Below are 22455 nucleotides of genomic sequence, written 5' to 3' on the forward strand. Positions count from 1 at the left end.
ACCATTACTTACGCCATGTCACTTCATTGACCTATGAGCATTTATTCAGCAAGTAACTCTGTGTAAGGCATAAATGATCCTTTACCCACCTTAAAAGTGTCAGCCAAGATTTCAGCACCTCGTTGATTGGTCCTTTTGGAAAGTCCCACAAAAAATTCTCTGCCTGTAATAAAGGTCAGGGAAGAGAGTGAGTGGGCGGCCAGTTGCTGTCCAGTATTTCTTTATGAATAGTGACCTTAAAACTTCACACGATTCTTCCTTTCTACAGAGGAATCTTGTCCTTGGTTCTTTCCACAAATCCAAATTCAAACTACTGCTTTCAGAAATAAACATTTTTAAATTCCTAGCGGCAGATGGAGAATGATGAGCGCCAAGAACTGGAGTTAGTGTTTAATGAGAACAGAGTTTTAGTGTGGGAAGTTTGGAGTGCTGCAGGTGCATGGTGGTGATGTTTGTTCCACAACAGTGTGGATAGTTGATGCCTCTGAACCACAGAATTGAAAATGGTTAAAATGGCAAAATACAAAAAAAATCTGTATATTTTTACCGTGATAAAAGAATAAAGCAGTTGTTTCAGAAACAATAGACTTAAATACATTATTTGTGAGCAGAAATAAAGTGATAGCAAAGAAAGTTAATAGTGCCTCACTTTTATTTTCCCTTAAAAAACAATACTAGACATTCTAATTAAGTTGAATCCCATTACCTAAAATAATGATGTAAGAACTCAAGAAACCATCTGGATAACGTGAGTTTAATGCTGGTGTCTGAGCTCTAAAAGCTGCCTTTAAGGCTCTATATCCATTTATTTAGAATCAAAGCAAGAAAAGATACCTTTTTACAAAGCGCAGAAGTTTAAGACAACCAAATATTTCACTTATTTTTTTTGTGTGAAATTCTGCAGTTTTTCTTCTTAGAAGGAAAGTCGTGAAATAAAAGTGATCTCTTAAATAAGGAAAACAGTCATGAAAGATGGAGTTAAACAGCACATAAAGGGGAATTTTCAAGTCTCTGCATTCTTTGAAAAATATATAAATAATATAATATATAAATTATATAAAACATGAAAAAATATTGAGAAATCAGTATAGTTTTGCCTTAGAGCATTAGGGTACAGTTTAAGAAGATTAACCATATAGAAGAAGAAATTGCTTGACTGACCTTACAAATGTTAGAACTTTAATCTTTATTTACCCCTTTATAAGATGTAAATAGCTTAGGTAAAAATATGAGAATTTCCAGTGGTTTGTGCTGTGATCTGACATAGACAATGAAATCTCTCATGAAATATTAACATTTAAAAATTTTCTCATGTTTTGTTTTGTTGGGGGCTGGAGCGATAGTACAACGGTTGGGCTTTCGCCTTTCACGCAGCCGACTTGAGTTTGATTCGTCTGCCCCTCTCGGAGAGCCCGGCAAGCTACCGAGAGTATCCAGCCTGGCAAGCTACCCGTGTGTATTGGATATGCCAAAAACAGTAACAATAAGTCTCTCAATGACAGACGTTACTGGTGCCCGCTCAAACAAATCGATGAGCAACGGGATAGGCAAGATTAGAAGATTAGACTAGATTTGTTTTGGTAACAGTACAATTATTTTATCTTTTACGAAAACTCACTAAATACAAAATAAAAATGTAGGTTATGGAGAAGTTTTTCACTTACCAAAATCAGTATTTGCTTTATCAAAAAAGTCAGTGATGGAACGTTGTATGATTGAAACCCAATCATGATAACTGCATATCTCATGGTGATTCAATTAAAAAAATACATACACAGACACAGATACACAGACACACAGACACACAGACACACACACACACCAAAACAGTTACTTAATTCTTTTTAAAATAAAAGAGAAATTTCCTTTATAAAAACAAAGACTGTTTAATGATTATTTGTGCAATTCTTTTTTTTTTTTTTTTCACCAGGGGAGAGAGTAAACACAATCCTCCACTACCACAAATGATGCTGTCATGCTTCCCACATTTGGGGAAAATAGCAGGGGGTCAGCACGTGCTGAGTCCAATGGATAAGCCTCATCCTGGGAAAACAAGCTTTGTGATCACAGTATTTCCCCTGCCAGATAAGTCTGTTTTTAAAAATATATGATTTATATTTATATTAATTTTAAAGAAAGCTAATTCACTGAACAATTTATAAAACTGACTTGTATACTATTTCTATTTAAAAGGTGAGATTTAAAAAAAAGTACAAATTAAAATCTAACTGTGCATTTTTTTTTGTTTTGTTTTGGGGCCATACCTGGCAATGCTCAAAGGTTACTTCTGACTTTGCATTCAGGTATCACTCCTGGCAATTCTCAGGGAACCATATAGGATGCCCGAGATCAAACCCAGGATGGCTGTGTGCGAGGCAAGCATCTTACCCACCGTACTATCTATCCGGCCTGTTACTGCCTATTTTTTCTAATGTGCACTTTTAAATATAAGCATGGCAGACTAGATCCCCTAAATTCTTCCTAATAGAAACAATTAAAGTTCTAGAACTGAAACTTTTCAAAAATTATGGTCATGTATGTGGTGTTGGAATTATGGGCAACAAAAACATAACAGTATTGTAAATCAAAGAATGTCAATCAATAAAAATAAAATTAACTTGGGATTTGTTCGTTAAAAAAAAAACAACCCCCCCAAATTTTTCAGGGCGAATGTTATATCTTTTACAGTATTTCTTCTATACCAGTCTGCTCCCTTTTTTCTTCCTCATTTTATTCTTTTTAAAGGACAAACTAGGTTACTTATTCTACTGACTATCCTGTCACTGTCACTGTGATCCCATTGCTCATCAATTTGTTTGAGTGGGCACCAGTAATGTTTGTATTGTGAGACTTGTTTGTTACTGTTTTTGGCATGTTGAATATGCCTCAGGTAGCTTGCCAGGCTCTGCTGGGAGGGCTAGATACTCTCGGTAGCTTGCTGGGCTCTCTGAGAGGGGCAAAGGAATCAAACTCAGGTCCACTGTGTGCAAGGCAAACACCCTACCACTGTGCTATCGCTCCAGCCCACTGACTATCCTATATTCTGAATTTGATTAGTTGTACTTTGTACCATTAATATGTATATGTATACATGTTTAAATACATACTGGGCCCACTTGAGCAAATCGATGAGCAATGGGATGACAGTGACAGTGACAGACAGTGATTAATTTTCTCATTTTTGTTTTAGGGACACAATTAACAATGCTCAGGGGCTACTAGATCAGTGCACGGGTTTTAGTCTGAATGATGCTGAGAGGTATTGCCAGGGATGGAGCCTAGGCCTCTCACATGTGAAGCATGCTTTCCAGACCTTTGATTTTTTTCATCCCATGCTCATTTCTAATTTTTTGGGAAGATTTTCTTTTATTAGAGATGGCAGTACTTCTACTGCATTGCATCACAAAGCATGTGAATATCATATTTCATGGTGCTAGAACGATCAGTATGTTCCAGTGGTATTGGCCTGATTCCTCTATTATAAAATTACCATCAGGCTTTCATAAAATGATTTTAACATACTTTGATGATCAATGCACAGTTTACTGAGACTCCATATTTGCTATATGAAATATATAAAGTTTCTCAATCAAATATTTGATTATGTGAAACAGAATTAACAATGGAAAGATAGAGAAAATGTCTTGTTTATATATAAATTTTCAGAGTAATGAGTTAGACACTTATGGTCATGGCCAATATATTTTTCAAAAGTCATCAGATTCATAAGTTGGTAAAATTAAATCAAAATAGAAATTAGAAATCATTAATAACTAATGATAACAAAAAGATTAATATTAAAAGACAAAAGATTTGATGAAAGCAGCAGCTGGAGGGCAAGTTATATAACCTCAAATGCTTACATTAAGAAGTTGAAAGCTCAATGGGGCTGGAGCAATAGCACAGCGGGTGCTCAAAATCAAACAGGTAAAATTCCAACTTGAAATGTAAGGAAATCAGGGAATATTCATTAATTTTTGAGCGGGGGTGCACATCCAACTGTGCTTGGTGTTCCTCCTGACTCTACTCAGGGATCATTCCTGGCGGGGCTCAGGGGACCGTATGTGGTATTGACATAGGCCCTGGGTCACTCACATGCAAGGCAAGTGCCTTACCAGCTTAGACTATCTCTTCAGCTTCTCACTAATACATTTTATGAGATTAACATAATTTTTTATGAAGCCTGAAAAGAATGGTAATTGAAAAATGATAGATTGTAGAAATAAAAGGCTGAAAAAAATTAGCAGTTTAATCCAACACTGTAATTAAAATTAGAAGTCTATCATGATCCAGTCTGATTTCGTCCCAGACCCAGAAAGATGGGTCAAAAACAAAAAAAAATAATAATTAATACCAGACAGTGTAACTACCTAATATATCAAAAGACAAAATCTTTGAAGCAGAAAGAGTTTATCATCTTAAACTTTTCCCCCTGGTGTTTTATTTTAAGAGAAACATGTATATGTCCCTAGGAAAGGCGTGCGCGCACGCGCGCACACACACACACACACACACACACACACACACACGATTATTCATAGCATTGAAGGCACAAATTAAAAACTGGAAAACACTGAAATAAGAATTGGAAAACACTGAAATAAGAACTAGAACACATATCAGCACTGAAATGAATAATTACATTGAGCTACATGCAATTTTACCATGAACATCACATATTAGTGAGGATAGATGAACCATAGCTACCTTCATCAATTCAGACCCAAACCGGGAAAATCAAACAAAGAAACTACACTTAGATCATATAACGCACAGGACAAGAAAATCTAAACAACTGTCACTGTCATCCCGTTGCTCATCGATATGTTTGAGCGGGCACCAGTAATGTCTCTCATTGTGAGACTTATCGTTACTGTTTTTGGCATATCCAATACACCACGGGTAGCTTGCCAGGCTCTGCCAAGCAGGCGTGATACTCTCGGTATCTTGCCGGGCTCTCTGAGAGGGGCGGAGGAATCGAACACGGGTCAGCCACGTGAAATGCGAATGCCCTACTCCTGTGCTATCGCTCCAGCTCCTAAACAACATATAGCTTAATAATAGATATATTGTGGAAAACTCAAAGAAAGAGATGGCAATGATTGACACTCAATTCAGGAAGGATAGTGCTATTTCGGGTAGGTGAGAGGGACAGGGTCTGGTGGGGGCTTCCACAATACAACTTCTCAAAATACATCATTTTAAAGGCAGGTGGTGGACTAAATAAATGTTCATTTTGTTATTGATCTTAAACTGTGCAAACAATTTTGTATCTCTTTCTTTTCTTCTTTTTTTTTTCTTTTTGGGTCATACCTGGCAATGCTCAGGGGTTACACTCTTGGCTCATACACTCCGGAATTATTCCTGGTGGTGCTTGGGGGACCATTTGGGATGCAGGGGATCAAACCCAAGTCAGCCGCATGCAAGGCAAATAACCTACAGCTGTACTATCACTCTGGCCCCATGTATCTTTTTCTGACATGCTCCATATTCCATGAAAAAAAAAAGAGGTAAGTTAGTGTCTACATAAGAGAAAGAGGATTAAGACACCCCCCCCCCCTTTTTTTTTGCCAGGAGTTGTTAATCTGACAGATTTCTTGGTGGAACTAGATTTGGAAAGTACTTTCTTCTGTCAATTTACCCATCAACTATTAATGAGGCTCTAAATAACAGAAGAAAGTAGAAGAAGAACATTTGGAACATACAAGCAATTGCTTCTGGCCCAATGCTGCCTATTCCAAACGCTGGGTGAAGATGGCTGTACAATATTGTAAATCTAATAAATACCACTTACACTATACACATGGACATGATTGAAAGGGGACCAGAGAGAAAGTAGGGAGGGTAGCTGGCTTGCTTTGCACACCACCAACCTGGGTTCCATCCCCAGCACCCACACAGGGTTCCAAGAGCCTGCCAGAGTGAGATTTCTAAGCATAGAGCCTGGAGTAAGCCCTTGAGAGCCACCAGCTGTAGTCCCAAATCAAAATCAAAACGAAACAAAGCAAAACAAAAAGATGAAAAGAGTAAAATGTATCTCATATATGTTTTACCATAATTGAAAAAAAAATCCCTGAGAAGTAAGGAGATAAAAGGCAGGACCAGACAGTAGTTGTGAATGTGATAAGAAGGGAATCAAGATCTTAATATAGCTATACCACCTTCTATTGAAATAACTTTTAAGACATTAATTTTTATGTTACAGTGAATGTTTACAGGTAGTGTCAAAGGCAAGCCTGATACTTGGTAGCTAATTAGAAGATAGGAAAGTATTTGGCTTGAAGTGCAGTGGAAAATGTTTGAACAAAGGAAAAAGATTCCCTGTAGAAGCTGTTCCATAGCTCTGAGAGGCTGCGCAGCACAGATGTTGAGGCATACAGGGCTGGTTTTTTTTTTATCAGAACTTGCTTCTGTTAAGTAAGGTGTATATTAGGATAAAAAAGTAGTTTTATTCTAAGGAAGTGTGATTTTCATATACAGTCTTTCTGGGGCATTGTAAATGTTTATTTGTATTGGTTTACACATAGAGTCCTACTTGGGCATTGTGAACACATTCTTTGTAAGTGACAAAAGTCTACTTAAAGAGAAACAGACTATTGTCCTATGCTGCCAACAAAGAATGAAAAGTGTCATGAATAAAAGACACAAAGACTATTCTAAGTTAACTTATCATAAGGCAGATTCAAAGAATTCGAGTCTGCTGGATATAATCAGAGCTGCAAATGCAGTTCAAGTCTCTGGGAATCCATATTGTGTGTGTGTTTATTGTTTAATGGGGAATCACACCACATCAAGGCAAGGCCAGTACCTAGAACAGTGACAGTTTAGGTTGACAACAGTGACAATTCCAGGGGCTATTATTTACACAACCTATAATAAGATTGGACTTCTTGGAGTTTGGTAACATAGTGGCTCTATCTATAGGTGATATTGTACAAGAAATTATCTAGTATCACAGGATAAATACTCCTCCTCCTTTAGGAATATTAATTATATAAATATATAAATACCATAAACATTATTTTATATAAAAACAAAGATAATTATATTTTATTTATGTATGTGGAACTTAATATATAGCCTTTGAGAGATCCCTAAATGAGAAACAGAAAGAATTTAGTCTAATAGACATATTTAGGACCCTCTATCCCCCAAAAATCTGAATATGCATTTATCTACACAACACATGGGGCATTCTCCAGGACAGATAACTTGCTTGGGACACAAAATCACAAAAACGGAGATCATACCAAGTGTCTTCTCAGACCACAAAGCCAACAAAAGTAGAAATCAATTTAAAAAAGAAAAAAAAAGGGGGAAAAGATGAAATATCTGGAAACTAAACAACAGAGTGCTAAATAACACCTGAATCAAAGAGGAAACCAGAGAAGAAATCAAGATTTCTCCAAGCAAAAGAATGATCTCTCTCTTATATGTGGGGCTTAAAGATACACAGCAAGGTAGCAACAAAGGACCAAAGGAATCACAAAAGAAAAATTGATTCACAGAACTGAGTTTGATGGGGGAGAGGGGGACAGTGAAGAGGAGGGGCTTTGGGGGCCTGGGGGAGGGAGGTGATCCACTAGTGATGGGTCTGGAGTTGGAAGTGCATACATGTGAAACCAACACTTACAATAAAACAAAGTACCTCAATCAATTAAAGATAAAAAGCAAAATCAAAATTCCATAAATTAAAGATAGCTAAAATAATAGGCTCCTAAGCCACTTTGGGCTATATTTCCCATTCCCTGGGGACCAGTATCTGCTGTCAGGGCTATAACTGTGAAACCGGTATTACTTTACTTACATTTTTTTGAGAAAGTAAGTTTTATGAATTCATAACCATCATTACCTTGGTTATTAATTTAACTGGAATGAATTGGAAGAGCCATATTTTAGCACATGATTTCAAAAATCAATAATAATATTGGCCCCATTTGTAAATGACACATCTTAAATTAAGAATCTTTTAGTTTTTATTTATTTATATTTAGACTTAAACTTTTCTTTTGGGCTGGAGCGATAGCACAGTGGTTGGGGGTTCACCTTTCACACGGCCGACCCGTGTTCGATTCCTCCGGCCCTCTCAGAGAGCCCAGCAAGCTACTGAGAGTATGGAGCCCGCACGGCAGAGCCTGGCAAGCTACCCGTGGCATATTGGATATGCCAAAAACAGCAACAATAAGTCTCTCAATGAGAGATGTTACTGGTGCCAGCTCAAACAAATCGATGAGCAATGGGATAACAGTGACAGTGACATTGAAACTTTTCTTTTAATTGAATCACAGTGAGATACACAATTGCAAAGTTGTTCATGATTGGGTTTTAGTCATGTAATGTTCCAACACCCGCCCCTTCACCAATGTAGAGGTACATTTCCCACCATTAATGTCCCCAGTTTCCCTCCTGCACCCATTCCCTGTCTGCTTCTATGGCAGGTACTTCTCTTCTCTTCTCTCCCTCTCTCTCTCTTGTCTTTCTCCCTCTCTCTCTCTGTCTCATTAATAATTTTTTAAATACAAACTACATATAGTGTCACGTGCAAAAATATACAGCACTGTTGTAGGTACTACCTCCAAAATGATACGTATATGAACAACATTCTTGTGAAAAATATGCAAATATGTGCATAGAAAATACTGAAAGGACATATAGCCAAGTTATTAAAGTGATATTTGGGAGGTCATATTTTTTTTGCACTTTTTTAGGCATTTCCCTTGGGAAATTAAAAAAAATGTTCATCAAACAATTATATGAGTCAGATATTAAAAATGTTTTTGGACAAAATACATAAATACAACTATACCTGTGAATAAGACATCTCCCCCATCCAAGGTTGCATTTTCATCTTTCATTTCTACTATATTGAGCTGAAGTTTTTCTAATGCTTCTTTCATCATATCAACCTGTTAAAAATAAAGTAAGTCACATTAATATCCTACTATTTCCTAACAAGAAAATCAACCATCTAAAACTTGTGATTCTCCCTTGTGCACATGCAAGTAAACATATGAATATTTGTAGTTTAATTGGAACCAGCCAGAACCATTTGCAAGAGAAGAAATTTGCTAAAGAACTGGTTAATTTTGTCTGAGTTCAAGCCAGCAGTACAGCCTTGCAGCCTCCTTTTCTCTTGGAAGACTCATGACACCGACACCGCTGAAGCTGACTAACAGGGCACAGTTGCAGCAGTGACTCGTTGTGGCCCATGAGTCAAGAAAGGTGGGAGGTGGATACTAAATCCTCCTACCTTTGCCAAAAAGTACAAGATCTAATTTTAAACCTTAAGTCAATAAGGCAGGCAATCAATCAATCAATCAATCAATCATTCACACACACACTGGTTAATAATAGAGAGGAATTTCAAAGACAACCAGGGAATTGATACCTCACCTCATAACACAATAACTGTTTTCTATTCAAATATTTTCTAGGATGTCAAACACCCAAGGCTTCTCTGTATATTGAACTGTTATTTAACTTGATGCTCAAAGTTAAAATGTCCGCCCATCTTTAATAATGTGGGCTCCTAGAAGTGACTACCAATTACAGTAATTACCATTAGATCAAAAATGAATTTCAGAGCCTTGTTATAATTCTTTGATGAGCAAAGAGATATCCTGGACAGAACTAAGGTACACTTCTAGTAATGCTTATTTTAATACAAGAAAATAATTAAGGCATTACAAATGCCCTATAAAGTTCACACTGTAATTTAAGTTTTTTCCAGCAGCTCAAAAAAATCAATGCAACTACTTCTGCAGGTTGGTATTACCTTTCTACACAGTAAAAACATACACTGAGAAGACATGAATGAGGCATAAGAGGGAAAAATACTGCATGACTGTAGGAAAAGCAGGTCGTTCTCCCAAAATACAGCACACCCAGCACGCAGGGATTGTCAATGATGTGTTCAGGGGACATAACTATAGTAGAGTAACTTCTAAAGTAATAAAAATATTGAACTACTTAAACAACAAACTTGATATTAGTACAATCAAATAACAGTAAAGATGATACAAAATAAAACAAATATGTCATCTCATCCTTGTCCTGGAATGAAAAAAAAGTTCCACAAGCCAGAGTGACTCAGAACAATAAAAAATTATTTCCATGGACAAAATGGTCTTAATGTTGTAATAAATACGAGTGTCCTCTTTTAACATCAGAATAGGTGGACTTATGTAACAGGAAGTGGAATTGTTGTTACAGCAAAATAAAAGAAACCAAACAACATTACTATGACTTGTTGTACTACTAAGAACCCAGGAAAACACACAATTGTTTCTGTGGGCATGATTCTGTGTCCATGGAAAAATCATTGAGCTTAGGAGAGGGATAATGAGAACATGGTACTATTACCTTTTCTTCTATTATAAATGCCACTGCTTCCAGTGTGATTTAACATTTATTAACTAATGGGAATTCGTCAATACCATGCATAAAATTTTTATATAATACCTCAACCCAGTAACTTCATTCAGCTTTTAAAAATTCAAAGAGAACAGAACTGGAGAGTCTATTTTTTGTACCAGTTTTAGAAACATTTTATTTTCTTAAAAGTCCTGTGTCTCTTAAATTAAACTTTTAGAGAATAAGCAATTGTATGTATTTTAAATTCTATTTTATTGCTTTAGGACCACACCCTGTGTTGCTCGGGGATTACTCCTCACTCTGTTCAGGGGTCATTTCTGGCAGGGCTTGGGGAACCATATACAGTATCTGAGGTCAAACCCCGGTTGGCCATGTGGAAGAGAAACTCCCTACCTGCTGGGGTACCTCTCCAATCCCCAAACTTTTGCTTCCTTTAAAGTGAAAACAGTTGCACTGACAATAAAAAACTGACTTTTGTGTATAGGTTTATTATTCAATAAATATAAGCACATCTAATAAACAAACTCATAAAGACAGATTCATTACTACAAATATTGGTGCCATTTTATTGCTTTCAGTGTTAAGTTTTGGACAGGTTAAAATTTAAACATCAACTGAACAATTTTGAGAATTACAGGACCATATGGAATTAAATTCCCAATGCTAATCCTAGAGAAATTTCTAGAGTAAAAAGGAGACTGAACCTGAAGGCTATCTATTGAGAATGATATACTCTTGGCATAGGTTTCCAAGAAAGATAAACCAGGATGCTGGCAAAGCCCAGTGTTGCCCTGCTACATAAACCCATGACAAGTCCCCTCTTTGGGAAATCAGAACACTACATATAATTACAGAAGTGGGGGTTTTTGCAGGGTAAGATCTAAACCATGAGCCTTTAGGAAACTGCCTGTTCTCTGATTACACAGCCATGCTTAATGTTGACTGAACTTTCAAGAGAGGGGAAAAGACTAAACAACCACCCACCTCACACCAAGACACTAACCTTCCAGAGTGGAACTTAGCATTACTCAGGGTGGAAGGGCCTGTCAGAACAAACAATATTAGTTCCAAAGGCTGAGCTGAATGGGTCAGTTTAGCCAAAGTAATAGGAAATAAAATAAAAGAAATGCTCTTAACTTTTAACATTAACTATATAATTTTTTTTTTTTTTAGTCACATCTGGCAATGCACAGGGGTTACTCCTGGCTCTGCACTTAGAAATTACTCCTGGCAGTGCTGAGGGGACTATATGGGATGCTGGGAATTGAACCCAGGTCGGCCGCGTGCAAGGCAAACGTTCTACCTGCTGTGCTATTACTCCAGCCCCTAATTTTTATTTTCTTACCACTTAAAATCTTGCTTTTGTTTTCAACTGTACAAGTGTTGTATGCAACATGTACTACATGTTGTCTTTTTTTTTTTTTGCCTTCTTGGGTCACACCTGGTGATTCTCAGGGGTTACTCCTGGCTCTGCACTCAGGAATCACTCCTGGTGGTGCTCAGGGTACCATATAGGATGCCGGGGATTGAACCTGGGTTGACTGCATGGAGGGCAAATGTCTTCCCTACTGGACTATTGCTCTGGTCCTTACAAGTTGTCTTAAGTTGTTTCACCTTATACTCCCATTTCCCCATCCCCTATCTTTTCTCTTTCTATTATTCACTCTAAGATTCATTCCCTGGCCATAGTAGGTTCAGGCTACCTCTGCTGCTTCTAAAAATCCAAGCCATATGCCCTTTACTGCAAGAGTGGTTACTAGTTTCAAGGTAATTAGCTTCTTTCCCCTTCTTTTCTCCTGTCTCTTTGTCTCTTTTCCCATTATTCCTCTCCCACTTCCTCTCTTTTTTCTTTTCTTATTTCTTTTCCGAAGTCAGCGTTCAAATATGTAGAGGATTGGAATTACACATTCACCATCACTACAGTGGGAATGTCAGAATATTGCAGAATATATGTTATGATTAAAGACATGTATTCAAATCCCAACCTTGCAAGTTATTTAAAAAATATTTTTTGAATATTAATCATGAACCAGCTTGTGAGCATCCAGTGACAATTATAGTACAAAATAGACTCAGAAGAGAAAAACTGTTTTCTTATACTTGGACACTTTTTTGTGCTTTACCACTCTGTGATGGATCTCACCTGCATTCCAGTAAATAACAATTTCAGTCTTTCTACCAAGTCAGTGTAAAGTTAGAGCACTTACACTGTATCACTGTATCACTGTCATCCCGTTGTTCATTGATTTGCACGAGCAGGCACCAGTAACATCTCCATTGTGAGACTTGTTGTTACTGTTTTTGGCATATCAAATTTGCCACAGGTAGCTTGCCAGGCTCTGCCATGCGGGAGAGATACTCTTGGTATCTTGCCAGGCTCTCTGAGAGGGATGGAGGAATCGAACCCGGGTTGGCCACGTGCAAGGCAAACGCCCTACCCACTGTGTTATCGCTCCAGCCCAACTTACAGTGAGAACACATTTAAATTTAAATTATTCCTATTTGATATCCTTCTCACTCCTGGAAATTGACAGACCATGTGGGAGATTTCTCATGCAATTTCTGCTTTGAAATTGTCTCTGGAGGTAACTGCATAAAATAGAAAGTGAGCTTGTCTGATAAGATGTTCCAAGGGAAAAAAACAGTGCTCCACGAGATGACATGGAATCACTGCAGCACTGAAGACATTACCACTCTAGTGGTCCCAAATAGTGTAAGGAATTCCCTCTCTTTCTCAAGGTCTGGTCTCCTTTGCCTACCTTTTTCCTTCTACTCTCTTTTTACCTTCTTTCATTTCTGTTCCCTCATTTGTCTATCACATTTTCATCACAGTCTTATCTTCTTCCACTGCTTCTGGGCATCACTGGCAGAAGAAAGAATTTGGGTTTTGAAAACAGACTCTATCCTGTACTAGCTCTGTGACTGTAACTTGGAGATGGGATAATGTTTTCTGACAGAGATCAAATGAGAAACAAATAGATATGCATTAAGCATCTCTTACAGTGTCTGGCATATTGTCTTCAAAACTCAGTAGTTTTGAACTGGGCTAGAGAGAGTACAGAGATTAAAGCACTTGCCTTGATTTAGCCAACCTTGGTTTGATCCCAATGCTGCATATGTCCTCCAGTACCATCAGGAGTAATTTCTGCACACAGAGCCAGGAATAACCCTGAGTATTTTGGGGTGTGGCCCCAAACAAGAATAACAACAAAACCCAAATATGCCCAATAGGTGCTACTATCAGTATTATTCTGCCCTCAGATGAACTCATGCTTGGTTTTTGGATTCTATTTTACCTTTTGAACCTAAATAAAGACAAACATTTTTATAAATAAATGGTGCTGGAATATTGTACTCATGAAATCCTATCACTAACAATATTGTAAAATAGTAAATTGTGGTGACTACTTATAATGACTAACTATATAAATACAATTATTTACTATATTAAAAATCTTCAAAAGTTATCATAGTTAAGTAAATGTCATTAATTATGTGGATATTCTGGGAAGTCACCTTATTTACAGAATGATCAACATGAATAAAAATTTTATAACCACCTACTTCATTTCCCTTTTAGAATAATAACTATTACATGAAAAAGATCTCTTGAAACACTTCCCACAGAGTAGTAAATGCCCATTGCCTTTCCCCCCACTGATTTCTTTGATTTCAAAACTTACTGGTGTATTTCAAGTAACAAGTTCTAAAAATTAACCAAGATATTTAACATCTTGGTTTCATATTTGTAAGATGAGGGGGCAGAGCTTAAAAATGAGATCATTTCCAGCTCTACATTTCTAAGAGTTGTATCTCAAAAAAAATTCTGGCATTCATAAATTCTATTTTTTCCCCAAAGAGTTTACGGAAAATACCCCAGATGGTTATTCATGAGTAAAGTACTCTAGTGCTAAAAAATGCAATTAGAAGAATCCCAGTATATGTATGGAGGTAAGATAGGATAAACCAAAACATAGATTTAAAAAAATTGCAGAAGGACTGGAATTACAGAAGGACTGAACAGAAGGATTATTCTTCTGTGGGAGAAAAACTATTTCTAGAAAACAAGGTATGCGTATTAATTTAATACTAACTTATGATATTTATACTTTATTAGTAGTGTAATCTGTGTGAGAAATTAAAATTACCTGCCAACAATGAGAATAATTATACCATATAAACTTTCCATAATGCCTTACTTTCCTATGAGAAGACAGATAGTAGGCTAGAACCATTTGGCTTCTAACTACTACATAATTTCAGATAATCTTTATATACTAAGTGGATTTTGTCAATTTTGGATTAATGATTATCTGAGTCTAAGGATCAATAATAACCTAAAAAAAGGAGGATATAGGGGCAGAGAGACAGTATAGTACAGTGGGTAATGCACTTGTTTTGCATGTGGCCACCAGAGCATGATTTCAGGCATCCCATATGGTCCCCCAAGTCTTCCAGGAGTGATTCCTGAGTGCAAATTAATTGTCAGGTGTAAAAAACTAAAGAACGCCGAGGGGCGAGTGCACTCGCGGGCTCTCCGGGCGGCTCTGTCTCACCACCCGCGTTCGGTGCTCCGGAACCGCAGTGTGTGGACTGGATCGGGATGGCCGGTGGTCAAGGACAGGCGAAGGAAGAACGAGGACCAAGCTGGTTGCTGATTAGTTACCGTTTATTCAATCTTCAAACTTCCTCATCTCCCGCACTCCCAGCTCTGGCCTCTCTCTGGATCTACTGCTCAACTGCTACTTCTCTCTGGCTTCTCTCTCTCCTCCTACTTGTCTCTCCCACCTTGCCCTCTAGGCTACAACCAGCCAGGTAGCCAAATCAACATAAGAAAGCCCTTCCTGAGGGCAGGGCACTCCAAAGCCCTTCCTCACTCTTAAGGTTTTTTTCTTTTCCTTAGTCCAGGAACTTATTAACATCTCAATACTAGTTATTTTTGTATGGACATAGCAAGGGATACATTGAGGCTTGCAAGGCAGCTCTCCTGGCAACATCTTGCCACAGGCTCAGACCACAGCACTCAGGCCAGATTAATCATTCCTCACCCTAGCAGGGTCCAAATCTAGTATCACTGTTTGGATCATGACAGCATTTGTCCATGATCAAGCTCTTAACTTATAGTTAGTTAAGCATTAGGCACTTTGGCCAGGCCCATCTCGATGCCAGGGTAGCACACAACTCACCGCTTGCCCTGGGTCCTTCTTGTCCCACGTCGGGACCGTGCTTTGGGGGTGCTAGGAAGTAAGGGCAGCTGAGGCTTAGGTCAAGAGAACAGATGCCCTGGAGGAAAATATCATGTAGAGTCAAATGACTCCCAGGTTACAAAAGCATAACATTTGTTAAGTCTTCCTGTGTCCATACAAAAAGGACTTGCTCTGAATAAACTATGCAAAGGACTCAAGGAGAAGAGAAAAACATTATTTACAAGTCAACAGAACACCAAGAAGGAAGCTACAAATAAACAAAGAGGAATAGGAGTACTGTAACGGGAGTAACCCAATAAACCTAAACTACTGAGGCTATGTTATCCTACAGTCAGGTGTGCCCTCTAAACAAACAAAACAAAACAAAAAGAAAAGAATGGTCTAATGAGATCCAGACCAAAGGCCTCTATTCTCCCCAAAGATTTGAGCTTCAATACAATTTAGAAATCAGTAAAATCTTACAATCTACCTTTCAACTACTTGTAACTCTTGCTCTTAACATAATTTAATACCACAGACAATTTACCATCATCAATAGTAAGTAAAATTTCCTTTTTTTTTCTTTTTGGGTCACACCCAGTAATGCACAGGGATTACTCCTGGCTCATGCACTTAGGAATTACTCCTGGCGGTGCTTGGGGGATTATATGGGATGCTGGGAATTGAATCTGGGTTGGCCATGTGCAAGGCAAATGCCCTACCTGCTGTGCTATCACTCCAGCCCAGTAAAATTTCTTAATCTCTTTCAAAGTGCCAAACACTGTGGTAAGTGGTTTTATAAAAGCACTGGGTCAAGTGATTTTGTAAGCATAATCTCATTAAATCATTATTATATATCCCTTTAGGTGCCTCTCAGTCAAAATTAGTTTTGGCAGTTCCATTTGTCTTGCCAGACAGTGGTGCACATGGCTCAATTTGGGCCAGGGAGAGGAAATTTGCTGAGAGATTCTTGGCTGTATAGACAAGACAAAACAAAACAAAACAAAACAAACAAAACAAAACCCCACAAAAACCAATAAACCACAAAACAACAACAAAAGAAACAGTTACTACCTTATTCCTTTGGACATCATGTCTAGATATGGTACTTGGAACTAGTGCTGGTCTGAGAACACATCCATCATCAAAGAAGGCAGGAGAGAGATGGAAAAAAAATCTAAGTTCTGGGGCCAGTGAGACAGTGGAACTGGTAAGCACTTGCATTGGTCCCCGGCACTCTATATGGTCTCAAGAACTCTTCAGGAGTTATTTCTGAACAAAGTACCAGGAATAAGACTTGAACTCTATGGGTATGATCCAAAAACAAAATAAAAAACAAACAAAGGAAAGAACCTGAGTTCTTATTATTTTTCCAGTAGAAAAAATATTAATGGAGGACTACTCCTCTTAGGAATACACTATGAATTAACACTCCAGAAATTATAAAATAAACTCAGGGGTGACTTTAACTGTCTATCTTGCCTGCTATCTTGACACAAATATGTTGATCAAATTCCACGTGGAACACTAAGACCACTGTGTTTGCAGAAAACAGATTATGTTAAAAAATCATGAAGCTAAATATTACTCCAGATATCCCATTCTGTAGACAAAGCAAATTACTAGAGAGCCATTTGTCAGAATTGTGTTATTGTTCTAACACTCTCATCTGTGAAGCAGCTCTCAGATATGGGGGGCATGTGAACAGGAACGCTGGAAAGAACTTCAGAAGAAAACTAATGTGACCAGAGGACACAGGGGAAATAGAAACAGCTTAATGGCAAAGAACCCTCTCATTATCTGCAGAGGACACAACAACAAAGTTCCAGCTGTTTAAAGGCCCTTGCCTAAAGATGTCACAGCAAGACAGTTTCCAGGAAGAAGGCTGGAAGCAACATTTAGCTTTTTAAATAAAAAACAAAACAGGAGCTCTTCTGGTTATGTCACTCAAAGCACATAATGGACTAACTCAAGTGGTCTATTTCTCTGGTGACAAACAAAGATGATACACACTGAGTATCTAAGGGCTACTGATGTTCTGTTTTTGGAGAACAAACCAAATACGATTTTTTTATCACTAAATACCAAATGAAAGTGCCAGATGCCAACAGTTCTTAAAATTCAACATATTTAAAAACTGGGGAACTGAACGGTTCCTAACAACAATTTGACTATTTCCTCTCAAAGTTAAGAAGCATAAAAATGTACTATGGGTACCATCCAAAATAAACAACAGCCATAGAGCTTGAAATATAAATTCAGAGGAGTTGCATGCTGCCACTTGTGAAGGTAAGCAGACTTTAAGAAGGAAAATAGTTCACATGCTCAATACACAACTAATCCATCAGAGGCATTAAGTTGCCCTAAAAGAATTCCAACATACCCTTGCTTCCACCCCAACCACAGGCTCCAGCTGAGTTAGAGATGCTTTCTGTGTGTTCTCATGTTCTCAGGACATTCTGTTAACAAAATGCATGACCCTTAGTACACTCTATAAATAAGTTTACGGAATGACTAGCTAAACAATGTAATAATCCAGATATTATTTCTTAAAGTATTATGGCTTCTGAAGGGTTAGGGCAATTAAGACAGGCAAAAATACCCACATTGTTTTTGCTAAGACTTAGTCACCAGGTGGAGTAATATAATATAGACAAATCTTTCTTTCCTTCCTTCCTCCCTTCCTTCCTCCCTTCCTTCCTTCCTTCCTTCCTTCCTTCCTTCCTTCCTTCCTTCCTTCCTTCCTTCCTTCCTTCCTTCCTTCCTTCCTTCCTTCCTCCCTCCCTCCCTCTGTCCCTCCCTTCTTTTCTTCCTTTATTTTGTTTCTTTTCTTTATTTCTCTCTTTTTTCTGTTTTATTGATTGAGGTTCTGTGACTTACAATACTGTTGATGATGGTTTCCCGTGCAAGTAATTTCACCAGTACGCTTCACCTATATTTTTCTTTCTTAAGAAGTCCAACTGGAATACTGGGGACATAGGTGGTAGGAAGGGTAAATGGCAGGGATGAGTGTTTGATCATTGACTGACTGAAACTCAATCATGAAAGCTTTGTAACTGTATCTCAAGGATGATTCAAATTAAAAAAAAAAAAAACTCCAACTGAAGGAGGGGGTAGGTTGCTGCCTTGCATATGGTCAACCACTCAATTCTTGGCACCCTTGCCCCGACAGAAGTGATCTCTGAGTGCAGAGCCAGGAGTAAGCCCAGTGTATTGTTGAGTATGAGCAATCTCCTCTCACCGCCCTCACCCTGCAAAAAAAAAAATCCAACAAAATCTCCAACTGAGAAAACAACTCAGTCTATTTATCATAACTCTTCTCTTTACATCCTCCAATAATTTTATGTGTTAATTATTCATTCATTTATTCAGCAACTTCTGCTGAATAGTGATTCTGGTCATTCAGTACCTGGTACTGGGTCACCCTAGTGGTGCTCAGGACTTCCTAGGTAATACCTGGCAATTCTGGAGGACTATGTGGTATTAGGGATTGAACAGGGTTGGGGGGGGGCGCTACATGCAAGGCATATATGTTAATCCTTGTACTTTCTTTTTGTCCCCATCCAGCATTTTAAATAACAAGGCATATTATTGGAGAGATAGTGTAGTGCGTATGGCAAATGCCTTGCAAATGGCTGATCCACGGTTGACCCCTGGCACCCCATACAGTCCCTTGAGCTTGCCAGGAGTAATCCCTCAGCAGAGAGCTAGGAGTCAGTCCTGATACCAGGTATGGTCCCCAAACTAAAATAAATAAATAAAAAATGTAAAAAACCATGAGGCCTTGTTCTAGTTTATAGAAATATCTAAGTGAAAGAAAAGATTCCTTTGTATATTCTTGTAGAGATAAGGAAAGATAGTTGTCAAAGTAAAAAGAATAGTGGTAGCTACAATGTAGAGATCCATCTCAGAGGATGCGATTAAAAAATGAATCGGCAGTTACTGTAGATTGGGAGATTAGGAGGAACCATTCTGAAATGTGGTATCTGTGTTGAGACCTGAATAACTGAAAGAACCAACCTGGTTCCTTCCAGGGAGTAAGAGCATTCCAATAGGAGTCAATGAAAAGACCCGAAAGTACAAACAAGATTAATTATACCAGAATAGAAAAGTACAGTACGAGGCTAAAATTAATAAGGCAAGGGTTATGAACTAAATTTTGTTCTATACTGAAGGAGAGTTAACAACACTTATAAGTGGAATAAAGGAATAACAACACTTATAAGTAGGGGTAAAGGAAGAAATCCATGAAATGGAAGGTGGTACTAAATTATGATCTGGAAAAAAACCAGATGAAATGCACTCAGTCTAGGGAGAAACTGTGAGACCTCTGTTTTGGTCATGTTGTGGTTGAAGTACCTCGAAGATATTCACATAGAGATGTCAATATATTGAGAACCTGGTCTAGATCCTAACTTTTTAAAGTGTGGCTTGTGATCTCCTCTGGGGTCACTCGATTGAACCTGAGGGGTTTACAAAAATTTGGCAGCAGTCAAGTCTTTTTGAACATACAAAACCTCAAAGTTAATTCAGAATCAACCACGTAATGAACCTGAGGTGTTCCTGGCAGCGTTTGCCTATGTTGTATTTCTTGAGTGAAAAGAGGGTGCAAGTGAAAAAAGTTTAAGAATCCGTAGCCTAGATTTCTAGGAAGTCATCAGAAGTGGAAATACGATTTTAGAGTCAATAACATACAGCAGTATGTAAAATTGGGAGGCATTAGAACGGCCTCATACCGCACTTTGAAGGAAATGAAGTGCAGCTTTGACAATTCCTCTTAGTGACATTTTCCCAAGAAAGCAACCCCAGGGGCTGTTTTTTACTCCATTGTAGTTGCAAGGTAATGGCTGTTTGTAGCAGTGGAAAGATCTCCCTCTAGCAAGAATAACTACTTAATATACATTCATTATAATTGTACAGATACCATAACAATAGAAAAGCTTTGGAAGTAGAGACTGCAATGAACTTTCTGGATATAATAGGTATAGCAAGTTCTTCAAGTATACTTTCTGCAATTTGTACACACATTTTCTTGTTAAATTCAATTTTGTGGAAGCTATAAAATATGACAGTGATATAAAGTTTTTTTCCCCAGAAACTGTCAATTTTGAAACTGTAAATCACTTGAACAGAAGACAGAGCAAACCTCGTTAAGCAAATAGAGTAAGCAAGACAGTAGGAAAAACAATCTTTAAATATATTTGAAATATCAGCTTGTTCACATACACTTACACTTTTTTTATAGCAGGACACAATGAATACTTACTGTTCTAATTAAAACACATTCATATACACTTATTTGGTAGGTTTTCTAAAGATTTAACTGAAAAACAATTAGTATACTCCCAATGACTATTGTATATGTGCTAGAAATGAGTAAGACTAAATTAAAAAAAAATTCTTTCCGTATTTGTTCCTCTCACTCTGACTCACTTCACTCAGCAGAATACTCTCCAGATCCATCCACATGACAGCAAATAGCATGACTTCATCTTTCCTTACAGATGAATAGTATTTCATTGTGTATCTATACCTCTGTACCATAGTTTCTTTATCCAGTCCCTAAATTCCAGTTTTTGGGAATTTAGGTTGTTTTCAGATAAAGCAGTAGAGCAAAAACAAATGCCCAAAGGTTTCAGAAAGACCACGAGGACTGAGAGTGGGATGGTTACCACTGGGTGGAGTTGGGAAAGGTCACGGAGAAAACACAGAAAACACAGGTCAAGGGAAGTGGACACTCCGAGGAGGTGAGGTGGTGAGAGGAGGCCTAAGGAATAGGTACAATACCCCATCAGTAACAGTACTGTAAACAAAAGTGCCTAAAAAAGGAAAAAAGGAAAAACGTGCATTCCATAGAGGCAGTTGGGTGGGGTGGGGGTGATGGGGGCCACTGGCAACATGGATGAAGGGATGTGGCCATTGGAGAAGGGACTGGAGTTGGAATACTGCATGCCTGAAACTCAATCAGGAATTACTTTGTAGTTTTGTAACTTTGTAATTCATGGTGATTCAATAAAAACTTAAAACAAAATTCTTTAAAAAAATGAAGTATAGTGAATTCATTTGTTTTGTAGCAATTGAAATAAGCTTTCTTCACAATTGGTACAAATTTCTGTTTTCTGGTTATACCACATTACCCAGTATTTGAACACAATATTCAATGCAGTTTTTAAAATGCCATGTTTTCTTTTCTGTATTTCTTCTTTTTAATTTTTTTTCTTCCTAGTCCTAGAATTTTCCTTTTGTTTTGATTTGAGCCTTTATTAAATATGATTGAGGCAGACTTCAGTAAGGATTAGTACATAACTATTCATTCTGAGATGTGGCCTTCTGATTTCAGGCAGTGGTGTGGCAAACGATTTTGTAAATATACACCCGTGGTCATATGTTCAAACATTTGTTTCTCCTGGGGCTCCTTTAAAATCAGTTAGTGAAAAACCATCAGCTAAATATTTGCATACTTATGGATAATGAGTGAAGGCTTATTTCCAATTAAATTTGTACTGAATCACTAGTTTTAAGAAACTGTTCTTGTTTTTTGACAGTTGTCCATATTCTCATATGATAGTAACAAAAATAGTGAGTAATTTCACTGTTATCAAATTTGGACATCCTTAGATGAGGCTGAGGCTGGAATAGCTCAATAATATTTTCTTAATAGAAACATTCCAATCAACATTATGGAAAACTAATTACCATGTACTTAATGAGTTTTCCCTTTCCCAAATTACTTAAAAAATATGGTAACCTTTTGTCCTTAGAGATTTTCTTCTTTAAAAATAAGTTTATCTTTGAAATTTTAAGAACTAGCCTTAAAAGAAAATATTTATTTGAGGAATATTTATAAGAGCTACAACATAAAAAGGATTTTATATCTTGCTTTGAGTAATTCTCA

At 37.6% G+C, this 22455-nt stretch overlaps 1 protein-coding gene and 1 non-coding gene across 2 annotated transcripts in view; both read right to left on the reverse strand.

Annotated features, from left to right (window-relative positions):
* The window catches only part of DDAH1 (dimethylarginine dimethylaminohydrolase 1), a 161923-nt gene that overhangs the window by 48638 nt on the left and 90830 nt on the right, over positions 1 to 22455 (reverse strand). The window contains exons 2-3 of the mRNA XM_004603311.2: positions 8807 to 8906; positions 90 to 163 (exon numbers count right to left, since the gene is read on the reverse strand). Coding sequence (XP_004603368.2) covers positions 90 to 163; positions 8807 to 8906 — 174 coding nt within the window. The remainder of the gene's footprint in view (positions 1 to 89; positions 164 to 8806; positions 8907 to 22455) is intronic.
* On the reverse strand, positions 1928 to 2093 carry LOC129405391 (U1 spliceosomal RNA). Its single transcript, XR_008630543.1, has one exon. It is a non-coding gene; the product is annotated as a U1 spliceosomal RNA (small nuclear RNA).

Source organism: Sorex araneus, chromosome 5, assembly GCF_027595985.1.
Source record: "Sorex araneus isolate mSorAra2 chromosome 5, mSorAra2.pri, whole genome shotgun sequence".
Taxonomy (NCBI): Eukaryota; Metazoa; Chordata; class Mammalia; order Eulipotyphla; family Soricidae; genus Sorex; species Sorex araneus.